The 16,645-nt window shown below is 37.4% G+C and overlaps 4 protein-coding genes across 5 annotated transcripts; 2 read left to right on the top strand and 2 right to left on the bottom strand.

Annotated features, from left to right (window-relative positions):
• Positions 1–2,468: 2,468 nt before the first annotated feature.
• Positions 2,469–6,004, top strand: LOC112188407 (heme-binding-like protein At3g10130, chloroplastic). 2 transcript variants are annotated; one of them, XM_024327516.2, is made up of 9 exons: positions 2,469–2,981; positions 3,466–3,603; positions 3,699–3,767; positions 3,860–3,931; positions 4,122–4,204; positions 4,321–4,452; positions 4,539–4,752; positions 5,299–5,415; positions 5,652–6,004. In XM_024327516.2, exons 1-8 carry the CDS (start codon positions 2,559–2,561, stop codon positions 5,341–5,343), a joined length of 1,176 nt encoding a protein of 391 aa, XP_024183284.1. In that variant the 5' UTR covers positions 2,469–2,558; the 3' UTR covers positions 5,344–5,415; positions 5,652–6,004. The 2 variants fall into 2 exon arrangements, with proteins under 2 accessions (XP_024183284.1, XP_024183285.1); XM_024327517.2 differs by having other exon boundaries at positions 2,845–2,981; positions 3,470–3,603.
• A 930-nt stretch (positions 6,005–6,934) lies between these two features.
• Positions 6,935–9,757, top strand: LOC112186661 (3-ketoacyl-CoA synthase 11). The gene is made up of 2 exons (XM_024325157.2): positions 6,935–7,249; positions 7,891–9,757. The coding sequence occupies exon 2, from the start codon at positions 7,897–7,899 to the stop codon at positions 9,442–9,444; it is 1,548 nt and encodes a 515-aa protein (XP_024180925.1). The 5' UTR covers positions 6,935–7,249; positions 7,891–7,896; the 3' UTR covers positions 9,445–9,757.
• Positions 9,758–10,152: 395 nt separating this feature from the next.
• On the bottom strand, positions 10,153–11,976 carry LOC112186665 (probable histone H2A variant 3). Its single transcript, XM_024325162.2, has 2 exons — positions 11,703–11,976; positions 10,153–10,672 (listed from the first exon to the last, which is right to left on the bottom strand). The coding sequence occupies exons 1-2, from the start codon at positions 11,808–11,810 to the stop codon at positions 10,376–10,378; spliced, it is 405 nt and encodes a 134-aa protein (XP_024180930.1). The 5' UTR covers positions 11,811–11,976; the 3' UTR covers positions 10,153–10,375.
• Positions 11,977–12,213: 237 nt separating this feature from the next.
• On the bottom strand, positions 12,214–15,375 carry LOC112186663 (serine-threonine kinase receptor-associated protein). Its single transcript, XM_024325160.2, has 7 exons — positions 14,903–15,375; positions 14,227–14,362; positions 14,007–14,088; positions 13,352–13,527; positions 13,110–13,247; positions 12,890–13,029; positions 12,214–12,703 (listed from the first exon to the last, which is right to left on the bottom strand). The coding sequence occupies exons 1-7, from the start codon at positions 15,018–15,020 to the stop codon at positions 12,420–12,422; spliced, it is 1,074 nt and encodes a 357-aa protein (XP_024180928.1). The 5' UTR covers positions 15,021–15,375; the 3' UTR covers positions 12,214–12,419.
• Between the last annotated feature and the right edge of the window lie 1,270 nt (positions 15,376–16,645).

Here is a 16,645-nt window from a genome sequence, read left to right as displayed (position 1 = left end):
ATCCGAGCTCGTCAAGTTGATAATTAAGTACATGATTATAAAATCATCCATGTAAAGTATTTCTGTTTAATAATTATATTATCTTAACGCAAATTCACCAATTAAGCGAACTTGCAGATAGGGAAATGAGACTTATTGTGTGCTTGAAATTAATACAGACTTCATTGAAAGGAAACACTGTCCACAAACCACATTTTGCTCATATTAATCTACTTAATTAGCATCATCCAGTTTCAAACAAAAAAGGTGTTGGAAAATTTGACATTAAATTATTAAGGGTTATTATCACAAATGGTACCTGAACTTATCTTCTATTTTATCGATGGTACCTGAACTTCAATTTTGATCACAACCAGTACCTGAACTTTTCGATTTCATTTTAAATGGTACCTAAGGCCACATTCGATCACTATTCCGGCCAAAAAAGCCAAATCTAAAAAAATAAAAAATAAAAAAACAAGTTCAAGGCAAGCTTATTACCAAAAAATCATCACTATGATCGCCTCCCATGCCGTTTTTAGTCGGAATAGTGATCGAAGGTGGCTCTAGGTACCATTTAAAATGAAATCGAAAGTTCGGGTACTGGTTGTGATCAAAATTGAAGTTCAAGTACCATCGATAATATTGAGATATAGTTCAGGTACCATTTGTAATAATAACCCAATTATTAAATTTCCATAATTTGTGGATGAATAATATAGTGATCGAGAAGGTGTAAAGTTGAATAAATGTAAATGACTATGCAATGAGAAGTCATGAATGTTCACAAGAGAGATAACTTTTGGTGAAAAGTCATATCTCCTCCAAAAGTCACCTTACATCTATTAAACACGTGCTACACCATATTCTGAATATCACTTCTTGAATTCATCTTTCATCCTCTTCTTTTACATCTGAGTCTTTCCTAATGTCTTGAAAACCAATTGAGTCTTTTTAAGAGAGAGTTCATACACAATCTAAGTTCGATGTCTTGAGGTTTGAAGTGTTATTACCACAAGAAGAAGGTCGTTGTATCATAAGAGATGTTTGCCATTAAAACCCTTTAAGCACCGATGAGGATGCAATTTCGTCTTAAACACATAAAACCAAGTTCTAAACTCGATCATATTGTTTAAAGTTTTTCTAACTTTTATTGGTTTACTTTGATTTGAATTATACTTTCTGCCTTTTACTTGATCTGCATAAATGAGTTCTTGATTTTATTATAAATATCGCAATTAAACCATATATTTTAACAACAAAAGGAAATTGGACAACCATGGTTACTGATAAGACATTGATAGATAATATCCTAACAGCTGACGAGCTACAAAGGCAAAAAATACTTAGGGGTTTGCAAAAAACCCCATGATTAACTTGCCACTCTATCATGATATCAAGAATGTAAGCAATTTCTGACTTGCTAGTTACATAACTCTTATGCGGCTGGAGCATAATCATAACCACCATCGTCGTCGTCGTCGCCGTCTTCCATAGAGGCCGCTGGAGCATAGTCATAGTCAGAATCGTCATCGTCGCCATCGCCTTCCATGCTTGCTGATGCCGCCGGGGTGTAGTCATATCCATCATCAACATCGTCGTCTCCATCTCCATGCTTCTTCCACCATGATATTGAGGCACTCTTGAACTTTGAAAGGGCAAACATTTTCTCCTTCTAATTTGGACTGCTTGGAGGGTTTGGAGGTTGGTTTTCTAAGAGTCTGAATTAGGAGATGAGGGAAATGGGAGCTTTGGTGTTTATGATTCGGATTGGTTATGAAATTGAAGTTCATGGATGGCCATATATATAGAGGGATGATGCTGCTTGGCGTGTTTCTCCCCAGTGAAATCGTGTGCTGAGAGTGTGGAATTGTGCTGGAAGAATGTGCTAGCCTAATGCATGTCCAACGTTTCACTTTATATAGCTAGTCTTTGGAAGCATCACATATTTCAATTTGACAAATTTTTATATCAAAAAATTTGGAACATGTACGTATAGCATTATAGTAGTTTTCTACACAAATGCAACATACAATAGTTTAGTGGTGGATTTACTACTTTTTATTTTTATTTTTAATTTTTTTTAGTGATCTAAGACGTGCACTTTTCAAACAAGGAGTTTTCTTTACTCTTGGCTTCTTGCACCTTGAACATTTTTACAAATATTTTATCATCATAGATTTTGCATACGCATAGGATGCAAAGATCGTTTATGACCAATAAGAAGTTCAATTTGATTAGTTGTCTACATTTACTCTTAATGCGATATTTAATTTGAGGTCATGTGTTCGAGATTCATCAAAGGTAGAGAGGGGTGGGGTTAAAATAAAATAAAATATTATACCCGATGGACAATGATATTGTTGTTTCTCTATCATTTTAATAAGGTATTTGCAAACGAGGAATTCTACCAATCTACCATGCATTTAAGTGTACATGAAGACATTGTAGCCACTAATTTCAGAAATGAACATCAACCAATCAACTTGTGGCTAAGATGTTTCATAGCCAAAAAAGCAAGTTGCAATGCATGGGCACGCACCAAACCAACAGAGTCACACGCCCACCACAACCACCAAATGGCTAGCACACAACTTTCCGACCAAGTTTTCAGGCCAATCCCTGCCGTGTGCGTCAGTTTGCGGCAACTGAGCACCACCAAACCGAATAAACTACCATGCCACCCACGTCCCAAAGCCTTGAAACACAAACACTTGGGGATTCAAACAGCGCAGAACTACTCAAAGTGGGCTGTTAGACTTAGCTTAGTTGACCAAATCCCGCCAAAATCAACCGTCGACATGGAACGGTTAGTCGATTTTCTGTACCAGGATTTAGTGCACTTGTTTGATGATCAAGGAATTGATCGGACGGCGTATGATGAACGTGTGAAGTTCAGGGATCCAATCACCAAGCATGACTCTATAACTGGCTACTTGTTGAACATTGCCTTCTTGAAGACAGTCTTCACTCCCAAGTTCCAGTTGCATTGGGTCAAACAGGTAACAGTTTAAGGTTTTGCTTTGTTCTGTGTTCTTTCTCTTATTAGATTAACTACTAGATTATTGGGAATTTTAGGCATTGAATTATTGATTATGTTGATCAAATATAAGAATCTAACTGGGCAGTTCAGTGGTTTTCAACTTTTCATACAATGAAACGATGTAACTTAGAATTTTGGATGATGCATAGCTAAACCCTACATTAATAAAGTTTAAGGGAACCTATTTTAATATGAATATGTTGAAGATGAAAGAAAATTGTGTATGTTCCTATTCTCATTTATGCTGCATATGTTGGATGATGTTATGATGTTGACAAGTCAAAGTAAAACTAAAAATTTCATAGTTACTGAGTATTGAATATGAGTTCTATATTTCTATTGTTGTTTGATGATCATCTGAGGAAAAGATATTTGATTGCAGTCTCAAACTTTTCAGTTTAAAGTTTCTACTGTTTTAGTTTACGGATTAAGTTGCTATATAGTCAGGACCATATGAAATCACTACAAGGTGGACTATGGTTATGAAATTCATCCCTCTGCCTTGGAAACCAGAATTGATCTTCACTGGTACTTCTGTTATGGGAATCAACCCTGAAACCGGGAAGTTCTGCAGCCATGTGGTAACAATCATCCACCTCATGACTCTTCATGGAACAATATATATGATACAGTGTATTGTCAAAAACATGTTCATGTATCTATAATGTACATGTAGGACTTCTGGGATTCCATAAGGAAGAATGACTATTTTTCTGTAGAAGGTTTGTTAGATGTATTCAAGCAGGTATTGGCAGACTCGATCATTATTCACTTTCCATTATCATGTATAGAGATTCTTTCTTGCCTTAGTCTCTTCTTGTATGTAAAACCCTGCAGCTGAGGATTTACAAAACTCCAGACTTGGAAACACCAAAATATGAGATACTAAAAAGAACAGCAAATTATGAGGTGTGTTCTGCTTTCAGTGAATGGCCAATGTTGTATTCATTAAAACTTGGGCTTTTAGACTCCATTCTATTAAGTTAATTCAATTCTAATGAATGAATAGCATTACATTTGAAGATCTTTTTGTCTATAACTCAATTTGGTTGGAAGGTTTTATTGTTTTAGTTAGTTGATTCCTGGATTGGTTCTACAGGTAAGAAAGTACTCCCCTTTTATAGTGGTAGAAGGAAGTGTAGACAAGCTGTCTGGATCAGCTGGTTTCAATGATGTTACTGGGTGAGTGCTTGCGTTACAGCTTAGCTAATCATGTGCTTTTAAAAAAATAAAAAATAAAAAAAATTTGGAACTTTTGTTTCTTCTCTTTGATGATATGGAAAATGGAATTTGTTTAGGTACATCTTCGGAAAGAACTCGAAAATGGAGAAGATGCCAATGACAACTCCAGTGTTCACAGAGGCATCTGATGCTGAATTTTCCAAAGTATCCATCAAAGTATGTCTTCCACTAGACAAGGATTTAAGCAGGTGGAGAATTAATAGATGTTAGATATCTATTGTACTTACATTGTCCATGTGAATAGTTACTAATAAAAAAATTGTGCTGTGACCAGTTTACCAGATCCTAATGCAGAAACAATTAGCTTGAAAAAAATGGAAGAAGGCATTGCTGCTGTTACCAAGTTCAGTGGGAAGCCTACCGAAGATGTTGTTCGTGAAAAGGAGAAATTGCTGCGTGCTAGTCTTATTAGAGATGGTCTCAAACCTAAGGCCGGTTGTATGCTTGCTCGTTACAATGACCCCGGCCGAACTTGGAGCTTTATACTGGTATGTAACATCAGTCTGATAATGTGTTCTCAGATATCCCTAATTTTGTATGATATATGGAGAAAACTTCACCAAAGAAAATTCCAACTATTGAAACTTCATCTAATAAGTTACAAGATATCTACGTACCTTTGACATTGAAGCTTTGAAATTACTGCAAGCAACCGTTTTCGAAGAAAATTTCAACAATTGAAACTTCATCTAATAAGTCACAAGATATATATCTACCCCTTCGCATTTTGAAGCTTTATAATTACTGCAAGCAACCCTTATTCAAGAAAACTTGAACTAAGAATTGACATCTATTCCGTTTGTTCGACTTTGGCCGGCCTGATTTTTAATAGCCCTAGTACTCTAGTAGTAGTAATCTTGCTAGCTGTTCCTTCTACTGCCTTCTAGGCAAAGCAAAACCAGTAGCAAGTAATCTTGATCATTAAGCTTTTGTTTTTACTTTTAGTTATCTTTTGGCTATCAAATCGTAGAGTTTTGCTTTCTTCACTCTAACGATTGAGCTTTGATTTTGTTTTGGTGCTGATTGCATTTTAGAGAAATGAAGTGCTGATATGGCTGGAGGAATTCACATTGGAGTAGCATGTTCAACATTGCCTATTGTTCAACTAACTTTCCTCTTGCGTCATTTTTCTCCAACACAAAGTTACTACCGTAAGATTTCTTTTCCTCTATTAAAATTTGCTTTCCTGTAACCAACTTGGATCAAAATTGCATATGCTTGATACTTAATGCCAACTTAAATTAGTTAGTAACATATCCTTTTCAACTCTTCAAGATTCCATTTCACCCTCACCATTACCTCATAAAACAGTTTGGAAAATCTTTCTAAACAAACAGACTTAGAAATTTCCTCATTATTGAAGTTGGTTTGTTCTTTCTGTTATTAGATTATCAGTCATGGATTGAGTTGAAGAACAGCTTAGCATGTGGAGCCAGCTGACTCCGAGACAGTGATAGAGAGTTGTACACTTTATATCCATGTGAACAACTGGTCATCAACCTCGTCGATGGTCCCTCCTCTAAATTGCCTGCCCTATTATACAACAATACTAGTTCACTTGTATACCCAGTCAAATATAATATAAGCTTCTGGCTTTGTTCTTGACGGCTTCTTAACTGTGATGGGCGGCTCAATTTTTTTGTATTTCACTACTCTTCTTGAATCTCACTTCTCATATTTAATGAGGGTTTGACATTTTCTTTTCCAATCATCATACTGATCATACCATTTCTATCGTCACTATATTTGTTTCAATTTGAAAAGCAAAATTAAAGAGAAGAACATTTGAGGTATTATTTTCACATATACCAAAGGCCAAAGGGTTTTTACTTTTCCCTATTTTTGATAAATATAATGACGGATTTTATTTTGTAAAAATTGTAACTACTAACCACGAAAAATGAAGAACAATTACATTGTTAGTATCTGATTTTTTATATTTTTCTTTTATATTCGTAATTTTCCAAATAGATATAGACTTAAAATTAGGGCACTATAATCCCTTCGGAAAAAAAAAAAAAAAATCACTAACAAATAACTATATTACTTTTTCTTTTTTTTTTACTTAGGTAGTGCGAGAGGATTCGAACACTTGACCACGTGGGAGCAAATTTCGATTAAAAGCTATTCCATCCAACTAAAAAATATATCACATCAATATTGGCACATGATTCATGTACTTGTAGACTTAGTTGTTGATGTCGTTTTGGTATATATCTTGATTCTCCTCCTCTTCGATTCACATAAAAGGGAAAAAGAAAAAGAAAACACGCACAAAATTAAAACAATCATAACCCAATCACATGATGTGTTAAGGTTGGTCGAGCGGTCATGAAAACTCAAGTTTAGCATTCGAGTCCTATCTTTCATCTGTTTGTGGTCAGCAGGATTGAGGGGTCTTCAAGTTCCTGCGCCTTCAGTAAGAGATTCAGTTTAACTTCATTGAAATATCCTCTTAAATCTTGGTCCGCATACTCAGTAGGATCACGAACGTCGCTGAGGTAGCACACCCTGATAAGTCATAACCCAAAAATTCCAAATGAAACTGCCAACACACAAGGGACAAGTTGCATAAATCTATTGAAGAGAATAATAATCAGAGAAAAAAAAAAAAAAACAGTAGGAGTGCGATAAATACATATATGTGAAGCAGGAGGCTTATAGAGTTTAGAAAAGTCAAAGGTGAAGCTGCTGGCGCCGGCTTTGTAAACGCCGAACCACCACGCGTACACTTCGCCGCTTTCATGGTTTCCCTGCACCTTCTACACCTCATCATCTTCTATTTAAAACCTCTCTCTCTCTTTCACGCGCTCTCCTATTTTTAGTTTAATATTTCACTTCAAACTTTGAACCTCTCTCATTACCTTTTGCCTCTTCTCTCTCTCTCTCTCTCTCTATCTCTCTCTCTCTCTCTCTCTCTCTCTGGTTCTCGTTGGCTGGCGACGACATTCCTTTGAGATCTGGTGGTGGGTTTCGGCAATCAAGGTCAGTCTTTTCGATCTGGATTTTGCCTCATTATGAAGCTCGCAACTTTTTTCTACAACGTTCTGTTTTGTATCTTGGAGTTTTGATCTGTTCGTAGATGTGTGAATTTGTATGGATTCTGTGAAAAGTTTGTTTCTTTGTGCGAGACTTTTTCTGGGTTGTGTAGTATTTGTTGTTAAATCTGCTGATATGTTTGGAAAGAACCATGCTTTACTGGAAAATCTGATCTGGGGTTGTAGTGGATTGTGTTTAGCTCCAACTTGTAGGGATCAAAGTGTGAAAGAGATGAGCTTCTGTTCTGTTTCACCGTTTTTTGTATTCTGTATTGGTGCTGAGATTGGGACCATTAGGTGTCATGAATATGAGTTCTTTCTGCCTTTTCAATATCTCAGTGATATGTAGCTGTAAATCAGAGAGAACCCTCTTTTTGAAAAGCTCCATTGGCTTTCCAAAAGTCATTTCTGGTTGGATTTCAATTGAAAAACTATTGCAATTTGCCTTTATGTTGTGGAAAACCACTTTCTACCATTCTTTTTGGTCTGTGGTAGTTTATCTTCTTTGATTAGAATTGTCTATTAATACATTGGTGTTATGATTTTGTTGTGCATTTGATCTGATTCAAGCTTTTGTATATTTATCAGGGAACAATGGCGGAGCCAAAACCAGATACACCCTTTATCCCACCATCATCTACACCCTCATCCAATCGGAACCTCCCCGACTTCAAAAAATCCATTAAGCTAAAATATGTGAAGCTTGGTTACCATATTCTCATCACCCATGGAATGTACCTTTTTCTTTCCCCTCTCGTGGTTGTTATTGCTGCCCAACTCTCAACATTTTCGCTCCAAGATCTTTATGATCTTTGGGAGCATCTCCAATACAACCTGATTTCGGTGATTATCTGCTCGACCCTCCTGGTGTTCCTATCCACTGTCTACTTTCTTACCCGCCCTCGCCCTGTGTACCTTGTTAACTTCTCCTGTTACAAGCCAGAAGAAACTCGAAAATGCACCAAAAAGATCTTTATGGAACAGTCTAAGATGACTGGTACATTCTCAGAGGAGAATCTACAGTTCCAGAGAAGGATCCTTGAGAGATCCGGCCTTGGTGATTCAACATACCTTCCAGAGGCTGTACTCAACATTCCTCCAAATCCGTCAATGAAAGAGGCCAGAAAAGAAGCTGAGGCAGTGATGTTTGGTGCCATTGACGAACTTTTTGCCAAGACATCTGTAAAACCCAAGGACATTGGAATATTGATTGTCAACTGCAGTTTGTTCAATCCAACTCCATCTCTTTCTGCCATGGTTATCAACCATTACCAGCTTCGAGGGAACATAGTCAGCTACAATCTTGGTGGAATGGGATGTAGCGCAGGTCTCATCTCAATTGATCTTGCTCAAAAGCTTCTTCAGGTGCATCCTAACTCTTATGCGCTGGTTATCAGCATGGAGAACATCACATTGAACTGGTACTTTGGGAACGATCGCTCAAAGCTTGTTTCAAATTGCTTATTTCGGATGGGAGGGGCTGCTATACTTCTTTCAAACAAAAGCTCAGACAGAAGAAGGTCCAAATACCGATTGGTTCAAACTGTCCGCACGCACAAGGGTGCTGATGACAAGTGCTTTAGCTGTGTTACCCAAGAAGAAGATGATGCTGGGAAGATTGGTGTTACTCTATCAAAGGACCTGATGGCTGTAGCAGGTGATGCTTTGAAGACCAATATCACCACATTGGGGCCTCTTGTTCTTCCAATGTCCGAGCAGCTGCTTTTCTTTGCTACATTGGTGGGTAGGAAACTCTTCAAGATGAAGATCAAACCTTACATTCCAGATTTCAGACTTGCTTTTGAGCATTTCTGCATTCATGCTGGAGGAAGAGCCGTCTTGGATGAATTAGAGAAGAACCTGCATCTATCTGATTGGCATATGGAGCCATCAAGGATGACACTATACCGATTTGGAAACACCTCAAGCAGTTCTCTCTGGTATGAGTTGGCTTACACAGAAGCAAAGGGAAGGATCAAGAAAGGAGATAGAACATGGCAGATAGCTTTTGGGTCGGGATTCAAGTGTAATAGTGCTGTGTGGAAAGCTCTCAAGAGCATAGATCCTGCGAAGGAAAAGAGCCCATGGATGGCTGAAATTGATCAGTTCCCAGTCGATGTTCCAAGGGTGTCAACCTTCTAAATTTCTAAGTTGGTCTTCCCCCATTCTTATGCCACTACCATTTTGGTGGCTTTTGCTAGATTTTTTTCTTTTCTTTTCTTATTAATGAGATGTTTAGAATTGGTTTTCTTTCTTTTCCATGTCTGAGGTTCTAGGGAGGGATTTCCTTGTTTCTTTTAGGGCAGAGTATTTGGTGGTTTTAGGGTGGAGTGCAGGATAATTTTCAATTATTTACTCATGCTAATGGTTTTTATCTGTATCGATTTAGTAGAACGTGCAGTGAGTATGGAGAGGGACAGGTATTTAGTACAATTGATTTCGAGCCTTTCAAATAGTCACTGAATTTGAACTGATGATGGCATTGATTGTTGGAACTAAATGATTTTGTCCCGCATAATTAACGTTCTGTTGTTGAATCATGGAAACTAATATCTCCAGAGTTTTGCAAAAAGTTTATAGATCTCAATGACATAAGTCCAGAGTTTTGCACCCCTGCGGGGGAAATAAGTCCCCCGCCCCCGCACCTGTGATGAGGAACCCCGCCCCCGCTTGACAAATGCTGGGAAAACCCGCAAACGAAAACCCGCCCCCGTTTGCGGGTTTTCCCAGCATTTGCCTATTCCTAATCTCAACGACATCAAGGTACAGTTTCCACCTTACAGGTTAGATAACGCAATAACCACATCTAAAAATCTAAATCCAGAATAATTAGGCCATCGCCAACCGATTTATGCAAAAAGAATGGTAATGGTAGTCCAAAACATGCCTTTGATACCAGGGATGACCATACGACATTATGACAAGGTTCCTAAAGTGAGCCTAAGATTAAATAAGTAAAGAAAACGTCTTCCGATCACATTATCCATTACAAATACTATCAGACATGAAGATTAACTAACAAATTAAACACAAATCTAAGGAGAGTCTTCTCATAGAACTTTGGCCATTTCCATTACTCCTTGGTGGACTTGTTGATAAGTGACTTGTGAATGTGAGGGATGACACCTCCACCAGCAATGGTACCTTTAATCAGAGTATCAAGTTCTTCGTCACCACGGATTGCAAGCTGCAAATGCCTGGGAGTGATACGTTTCACCTTCAGATCTTTACTGGCATTGCCTGCCAACTCTAAAACTTCAGCAGTCAGATACTCCAAGATAGCTGCAGAATAAACTGCAGCAGTTGCTCCCACTCTCCCATTAGCTGTGGTCCTTTGCTTCAGGAGACGGTGGATACGACCCACAGGAAACTAGAAATTTGTCATCACAGAATAAATTAGTAAATGACAGATATCCAGCAACTCTAGCGATGAAAAGTCCATGAACTGACTTAAAAATAATGGAAAGACAGAGATTCAAAATCTTATAGAAGTTCAAAACATCACAGCAGAAGCTGTCTTTACAATGAAGGTCTTAGATAGGTATATTATGAAAAGTTTCTAGTTTACAGTATTCCCATATAATTGAGTTATGAATTTAGTTAACTATAGGTTGTCTATTGGAATATTCCCATCACAAGTAAACGTTCCTTCACCATTAGAGAGTCAACACATGAAAATTAATCTGAATCTGGAGGTTGCAGGTAGATCCTCCCACTCTAACATCATAATCAATCAGTAGGTTCATCACCATTCCAAAAACTTATGCAACTAACATCTTTCATATTCCGACATTAATTATATTGTATTAGCTCAAACCAAGAGATACCAAACATATATCAAACGTAACGTATGGTAGAGAACTACACATTAAGGTAGGAATTTAAAAACCCGAAATTGTTTACTAAGCCTAGCGTTTAATTCATGTTTACTGAGACACATGAAGCAAGCAGAGTCTATTCCAGTCTTCTATATATTCTTATCTTATCGAAACAGTTACCCCCTGAAATTTCATAAACTACAGCAAGTTCATATGTTTCATGGTAGCTAGACACTTGAAACTTCAAATTCAACATTCCAATGTATCTAGCTATCTAAATCTCTTTCAAGTCCAAACTCTTCCATTCGATTTTGGTTCTCCCAACTAACAACATGGTTAAAAAACAGAAATCCTTCCTCTAAATCATTCCATTCTAAAACGATCCTAATTACATCCTCCCTTTTGGTTTTTCTCTAGTAAAAACTAAATCCTTGAGGTTAATCACCAAAATAAGTAAAACCCAATATCAGCACCAAAAAAAGCTCCAATCTTTATCAGATTAAAACCCCCAAAATCAAAACCCACACGGTAATTTCGAAACCCTAAATCGCAAAATTGAGAAAGAAGAAGAAGGCAAATCACCTGAAGGCCAGCTCGTGAGGATCTCGAGGTGGGTTTCTTCTTGTCCTTGTCTTTATTGTTGCTGGCACCTTTGCCCGTAATCAAACCCTTCGCGCCCTTCCCTGACATCTTTTCCCGCTAAAAAAACAACCCCAATTTCCCCCAAAGATTTGATCTTTTTGATTCGAGGATTACACAGAGAGCTTCTCTTCTCTAGAGAGAGAAACGACCCAAAGAGCCTTTTAGAGAGAGAGAGAGACAAAAATCCCCAATTTCACAAATGGTCGGCCAAACCTTAAAGGGAGAGGCCCCTTACTTATTCACCCCCACTTTGACTAAAATACCCCTCTCTTTTCTTCCAATTTACGATAACAAGACCTTGGCTTTATTCGTTTTCTGAATCTAGAGCTTGGTTGACCATTGACTGCCTTTTGCTTCATCACATATTTATCCAACAAATAGGCACCCGAATTTAGTTTCCTTAATTTTTCTTTCTAGGTTATGTTATGATCCATAATTGTTATACAAGAACTTAAAACCAGAAGCTGAAAAGTTCGATTTTATAGGTAATCTGAACACGCGCAGTAACAAGAACATGGTCTATATCTCAACAATGCAGAAGTGAGAACTAAAAGTTGTACAAAAAATTTGTTTTCAATCTGTCTATGTGATCAAGTAGTAATTTAGCCAGGATAGATCTGAACTGTGCCACGCACGGCTAATACACTCTGGGCAAAGTCACACATTCACTGCTGCTGCAGCGGCTGCGGGAGCCTCTTCCTTCTCTTTTGACTTGGCCTCGTCAGAAATTTGGAAGCCCTCAATCTTGCGAGAGACCTCTTCCACAGGTGGCTTCACCTTTCCGACTGCCCCATTTGCTGCCTGTGCCTCGCTTTCTTCGTGAGTCAGAGGACCGGTCTGCCATATTCTGATGGTGCCATCTTCAGATCCAGAGGCATATGACTCCCCTCCTGGTGAAAAACGAACGCAGTGTACAGGACCATGGTGACCCTTATTGCAAGCTGCATTGAGTTACAATAGATAGTATTGGTAAAGGATCAGGAATGGAAACACAACATAAAATCCGAGGACAGACACAAGGTATAACTTTAACTGACAAGGAGTACAGTCCATACTATCGCAGATTAAACATGTCATACTCCTCCAAGAAGATTCAGAAAGAAAGGAATGTTGTTTAGATCACTTACCAATCTCATCACCGGTGTGGAAATCAAAAACATGAACCCACATGTCTTCACCACCAGCAATGAACTTGTTCCCAAACTTTGGTTCCAGCGAAACTGATTCTACTGTACAAGGCATGTTGTAGCTCTTCACCAACCCAAAGCTGAAAGCAAGTAAAGGGCATAAGCAAACTGAGCAGAAACTCTGAAAAATACTGAATACTATAACTAACTCATAACTTACTAATTTGCATCCCAAAACTTCACTGTAGACCCATCAGCAGTTGTGATGTAACGACCATCTTGACTGACTTCAGAGCTAGTAACAGATGACTTGGTATCAAGTGTTTGAACTATTTTCCCAGTTCTTACATCCCATAATCTGTACGTTTACCAATAACTACCAGTCATTTTATAGGAAAAAAATACGTAACTAAATAAACAATGAGACAATATAACATCAGATGATTTCGTAGAAATGCATACCTGACACCCCCCATATCAGTGCAAGAACTTAAAATGGTCTGATCACTGTGAAGCCATGCAGCGGTTCTAACCGAACCAGGGGATTTGTCCACTTCTCTTGGAGGGGCATCTGGGCGGTTCAAATCATATATACGTATAACTTTCTCTACTCCTCCAGTAAGCAAAAGGTGTGTATCCTATTATCAGATTAAGAGAATAAGATTAAGATACAAAAATACCAAATATGAAAAGGCATGTCATACAAAATGAGAATTCCAGCATAAATCTCATAAACTATTGATATTCAAACTAGCACTAACTATGATGGAGTCTAAATATTATCATAAAGCTTTAGCTGTTGATGCATGACAGCTGAGGCCCATAGAAACATTCAAAGTCTACCTTTATATTAAAATCCCTCTTTGTATAGCACCAAAGCCACTAGGAAAAAATTTTCAAATTAAAGGTAGGCAGATAGCTACTCAATGAATTCAATATCAATCACTGAATACAGTGGAATACACATTAAATTCTACATTATCACATTTAGCATGACTTTTCATAACGGATAACACTACACTGACTACAGATATGGAAAGAGCATAAATTGTATGTTCATTATTTTGTAAGTTCATTTCACTTCTACGGAGCTATCGTGCCAAGAAGATGACTCTACCTCTGAGAATGCACATGCTCGAACAATGTGCTTGTGTTCAAACGAGTGTAGCACATCTCCTGTTAATGCATCCCAAACTTTCCTGCACACGCAAATAACATATGTAAGAAACAGAATTATGGTCTTAATTTTCAGCTAGCATACAGCAAATAAAAGGAAAGCTATTGACCATATCATCTAACAACACAAAATATTGGGAAATTAAAAGACAAAGCCATACGCAGAGAAATCTGCAGAAGCAGTGGCAGCCCTTAGAGCATTAGTATCCAAACAGCAACTCCAGACTGCACCCTTATGTCCTTCAAATGTTCCAATCCAATCTCCGGTCTCTCCATTTCTCAGCATGGGACTAGAATCTAACAACACAAGCAGGCAAAACTTAGGTTTTCCAACTAAATGACTTAAACAGATTAAATAACAATTTCAATCACAAACCATTAAGGACCAGCTACACAACAATGATTTTAACACCTCATATAATCCAATACCCTCCTTCGTCAATATCAGAAACTCACTACTGTTCAGTACACACTAATAGTGCAATAAATTTCAACTTCTAGTAGCTCTAAGGTTCCTAAACGTGACTTAAACCACTGATCCATGACATTTTCTTTCGGCTGGGACAGCTGGACCATATATCCTAAAAACATATCTCATCACAAGTTTACTTAATCTATGAGAACTTATGATCACACAGTCTAGCCAAAACACTAAATCCAAAGTCTCCACCAATCTACATCCAGACTCTATTGCAGAAACAAAAACCCCATCACCTTATACACAATTGATAGACATTTACACAGCATTATACAAAGTAACAGAGGACTATTCAAGCATGTATTTCAATCCAAACACATATAAAGAAAGACTGAATCTTCGGATATCGAAACACATACCCTTACTGGCACTGATGAGGAAGAAACCATCGGGAGTGATCGGACTGTAAAACAGATCCACAACCGGTCGGGAATGGCCGTGGCAAACCAGCGGGACGGCCACCTTCTTCTTCTCCATAGCTAATCCAAAACCCAACAAAAAAGAAAAGAAAACAGATGCTTTCTTTTTCGTGATCCGAACCTAGAAGATTGAAAGATTAAGAAACCCTAACCCTAATGGAGTTAAATTGCCCTAAAAATCAAAGCTTCTGTTAATTTGGGGATTTTGTGCAGAGAAAGAGAAATTGGAAATTGGCGGTATTTGGACACAGGTGGGATCAAGTTGAAACAAATCCACACCTCCTAACCCTCAACAATGGCTGGCTCTGATTGGAATCAAAATCTAAGTACAGAGAGGAAAAACCTAATTTGGAAATCTAAAAGGAAAATGTTAAAGAGAACAGACTCACACAGAGGGCTAGGCGCAAAGACCATGTTTGGCCACTGCTTGACATTATATACACACTCACTCTTGGGCCTCCTATTAAGGCTTCTTTCTTAACTGGTCCAACACAGCCCACATTACCCACTCATGTACATGAAGTGTCTCTTCTTCGTTTTTTTATTTTTTTTTAATGACAGAAGAAACTAACAACAACTAAAAAACAAAGCCTCTACAAACACTCCTCTAAGCTGATCCAACTGAAATGCTGGGACATTGAAAGGGGTAAACAAAAGAACCAGACATAAGGATTATTAGAAGTATGAGCTGCCAAAACTAACCGATCTGCTATGAAATTGGCCTCACAATGTGTCGGAAAAGAATTGATTGAAATTTAAGAAACATGGAGTTCAGATAAAAAGAAAAAAAGCTGGTGGATTTCAGGTAAAAAAAATAGAGAGTAAAGCTTGTGAGTTGTGGCCTGTTAGTTATTTGGAATAACTCAGATTGCGAATTTCTCGAGTTTAAATCTCAATGTTATTTCTAGTTAAAGAGAAAGTGTGCCTGTACTAATACCATGAAGGATGTAAAAACAATGAAATTTATGACACATACTAAATTCTTTGTTAAGGATGTCGAATTAGAGTTAAGGCCCCGTTTGGGATTGCTTCGCTTAAAAAAAAATCAGATTTTGTTTAAAAATATATATTTTATTGTGTTTGGTAAATAAATAAAAAATAGCTTTAATTGAAAGTTATAGGTCACTGGCAGCAGATTTTAGAAGCAGCCCAGAGGTTGTTTTTAGAAGCTGATGTGGATCAAAACACACTCTGCAGTTGTTTTATGTACTAACAACACTTTTAAAAATATTATTTACCAAACACGAAACTGTTTTAATTCACAGCTGATTATTCTCACAATATAGCAGCAGCAGTTTTTTTTTAAAAGTCACAGCAATCCCAAACTAGCCCTAAATTACAGTTGTCTTAGTTAAGGACTTCGGTTCATAAACATAAATAACACGTGTTATGCTTTAGGGTGTGGCTATTGGCACCTTACCTTTTTCTTAGTTCACCATACAAATATTTGAATTATTAAATGACTATGTTACCCAAGTGCAAAATGATTAATAAGTACACTAATTTTCTAAAATCCAAATCTGTAAGGACAACTAAATACATAACCAATTAAGTAAATACAAAGACTACTTAATTTCTCATTGGATAACATTGATTTTCATCTTCTCCACCCAAATTTGAATATTTTACTATTTTTTGGTTTTTTTATTATTGACTCCTCATCGTTAATTCATTATTCAATTT

This window comes from Rosa chinensis, chromosome 2 (assembly GCF_002994745.2).
Source record: "Rosa chinensis cultivar Old Blush chromosome 2, RchiOBHm-V2, whole genome shotgun sequence".
NCBI classification, from domain to species: domain Eukaryota; kingdom Viridiplantae; phylum Streptophyta; class Magnoliopsida; order Rosales; family Rosaceae; genus Rosa; species Rosa chinensis.
This window is presented reverse-complemented; position numbering and strand designations above follow the sequence as displayed.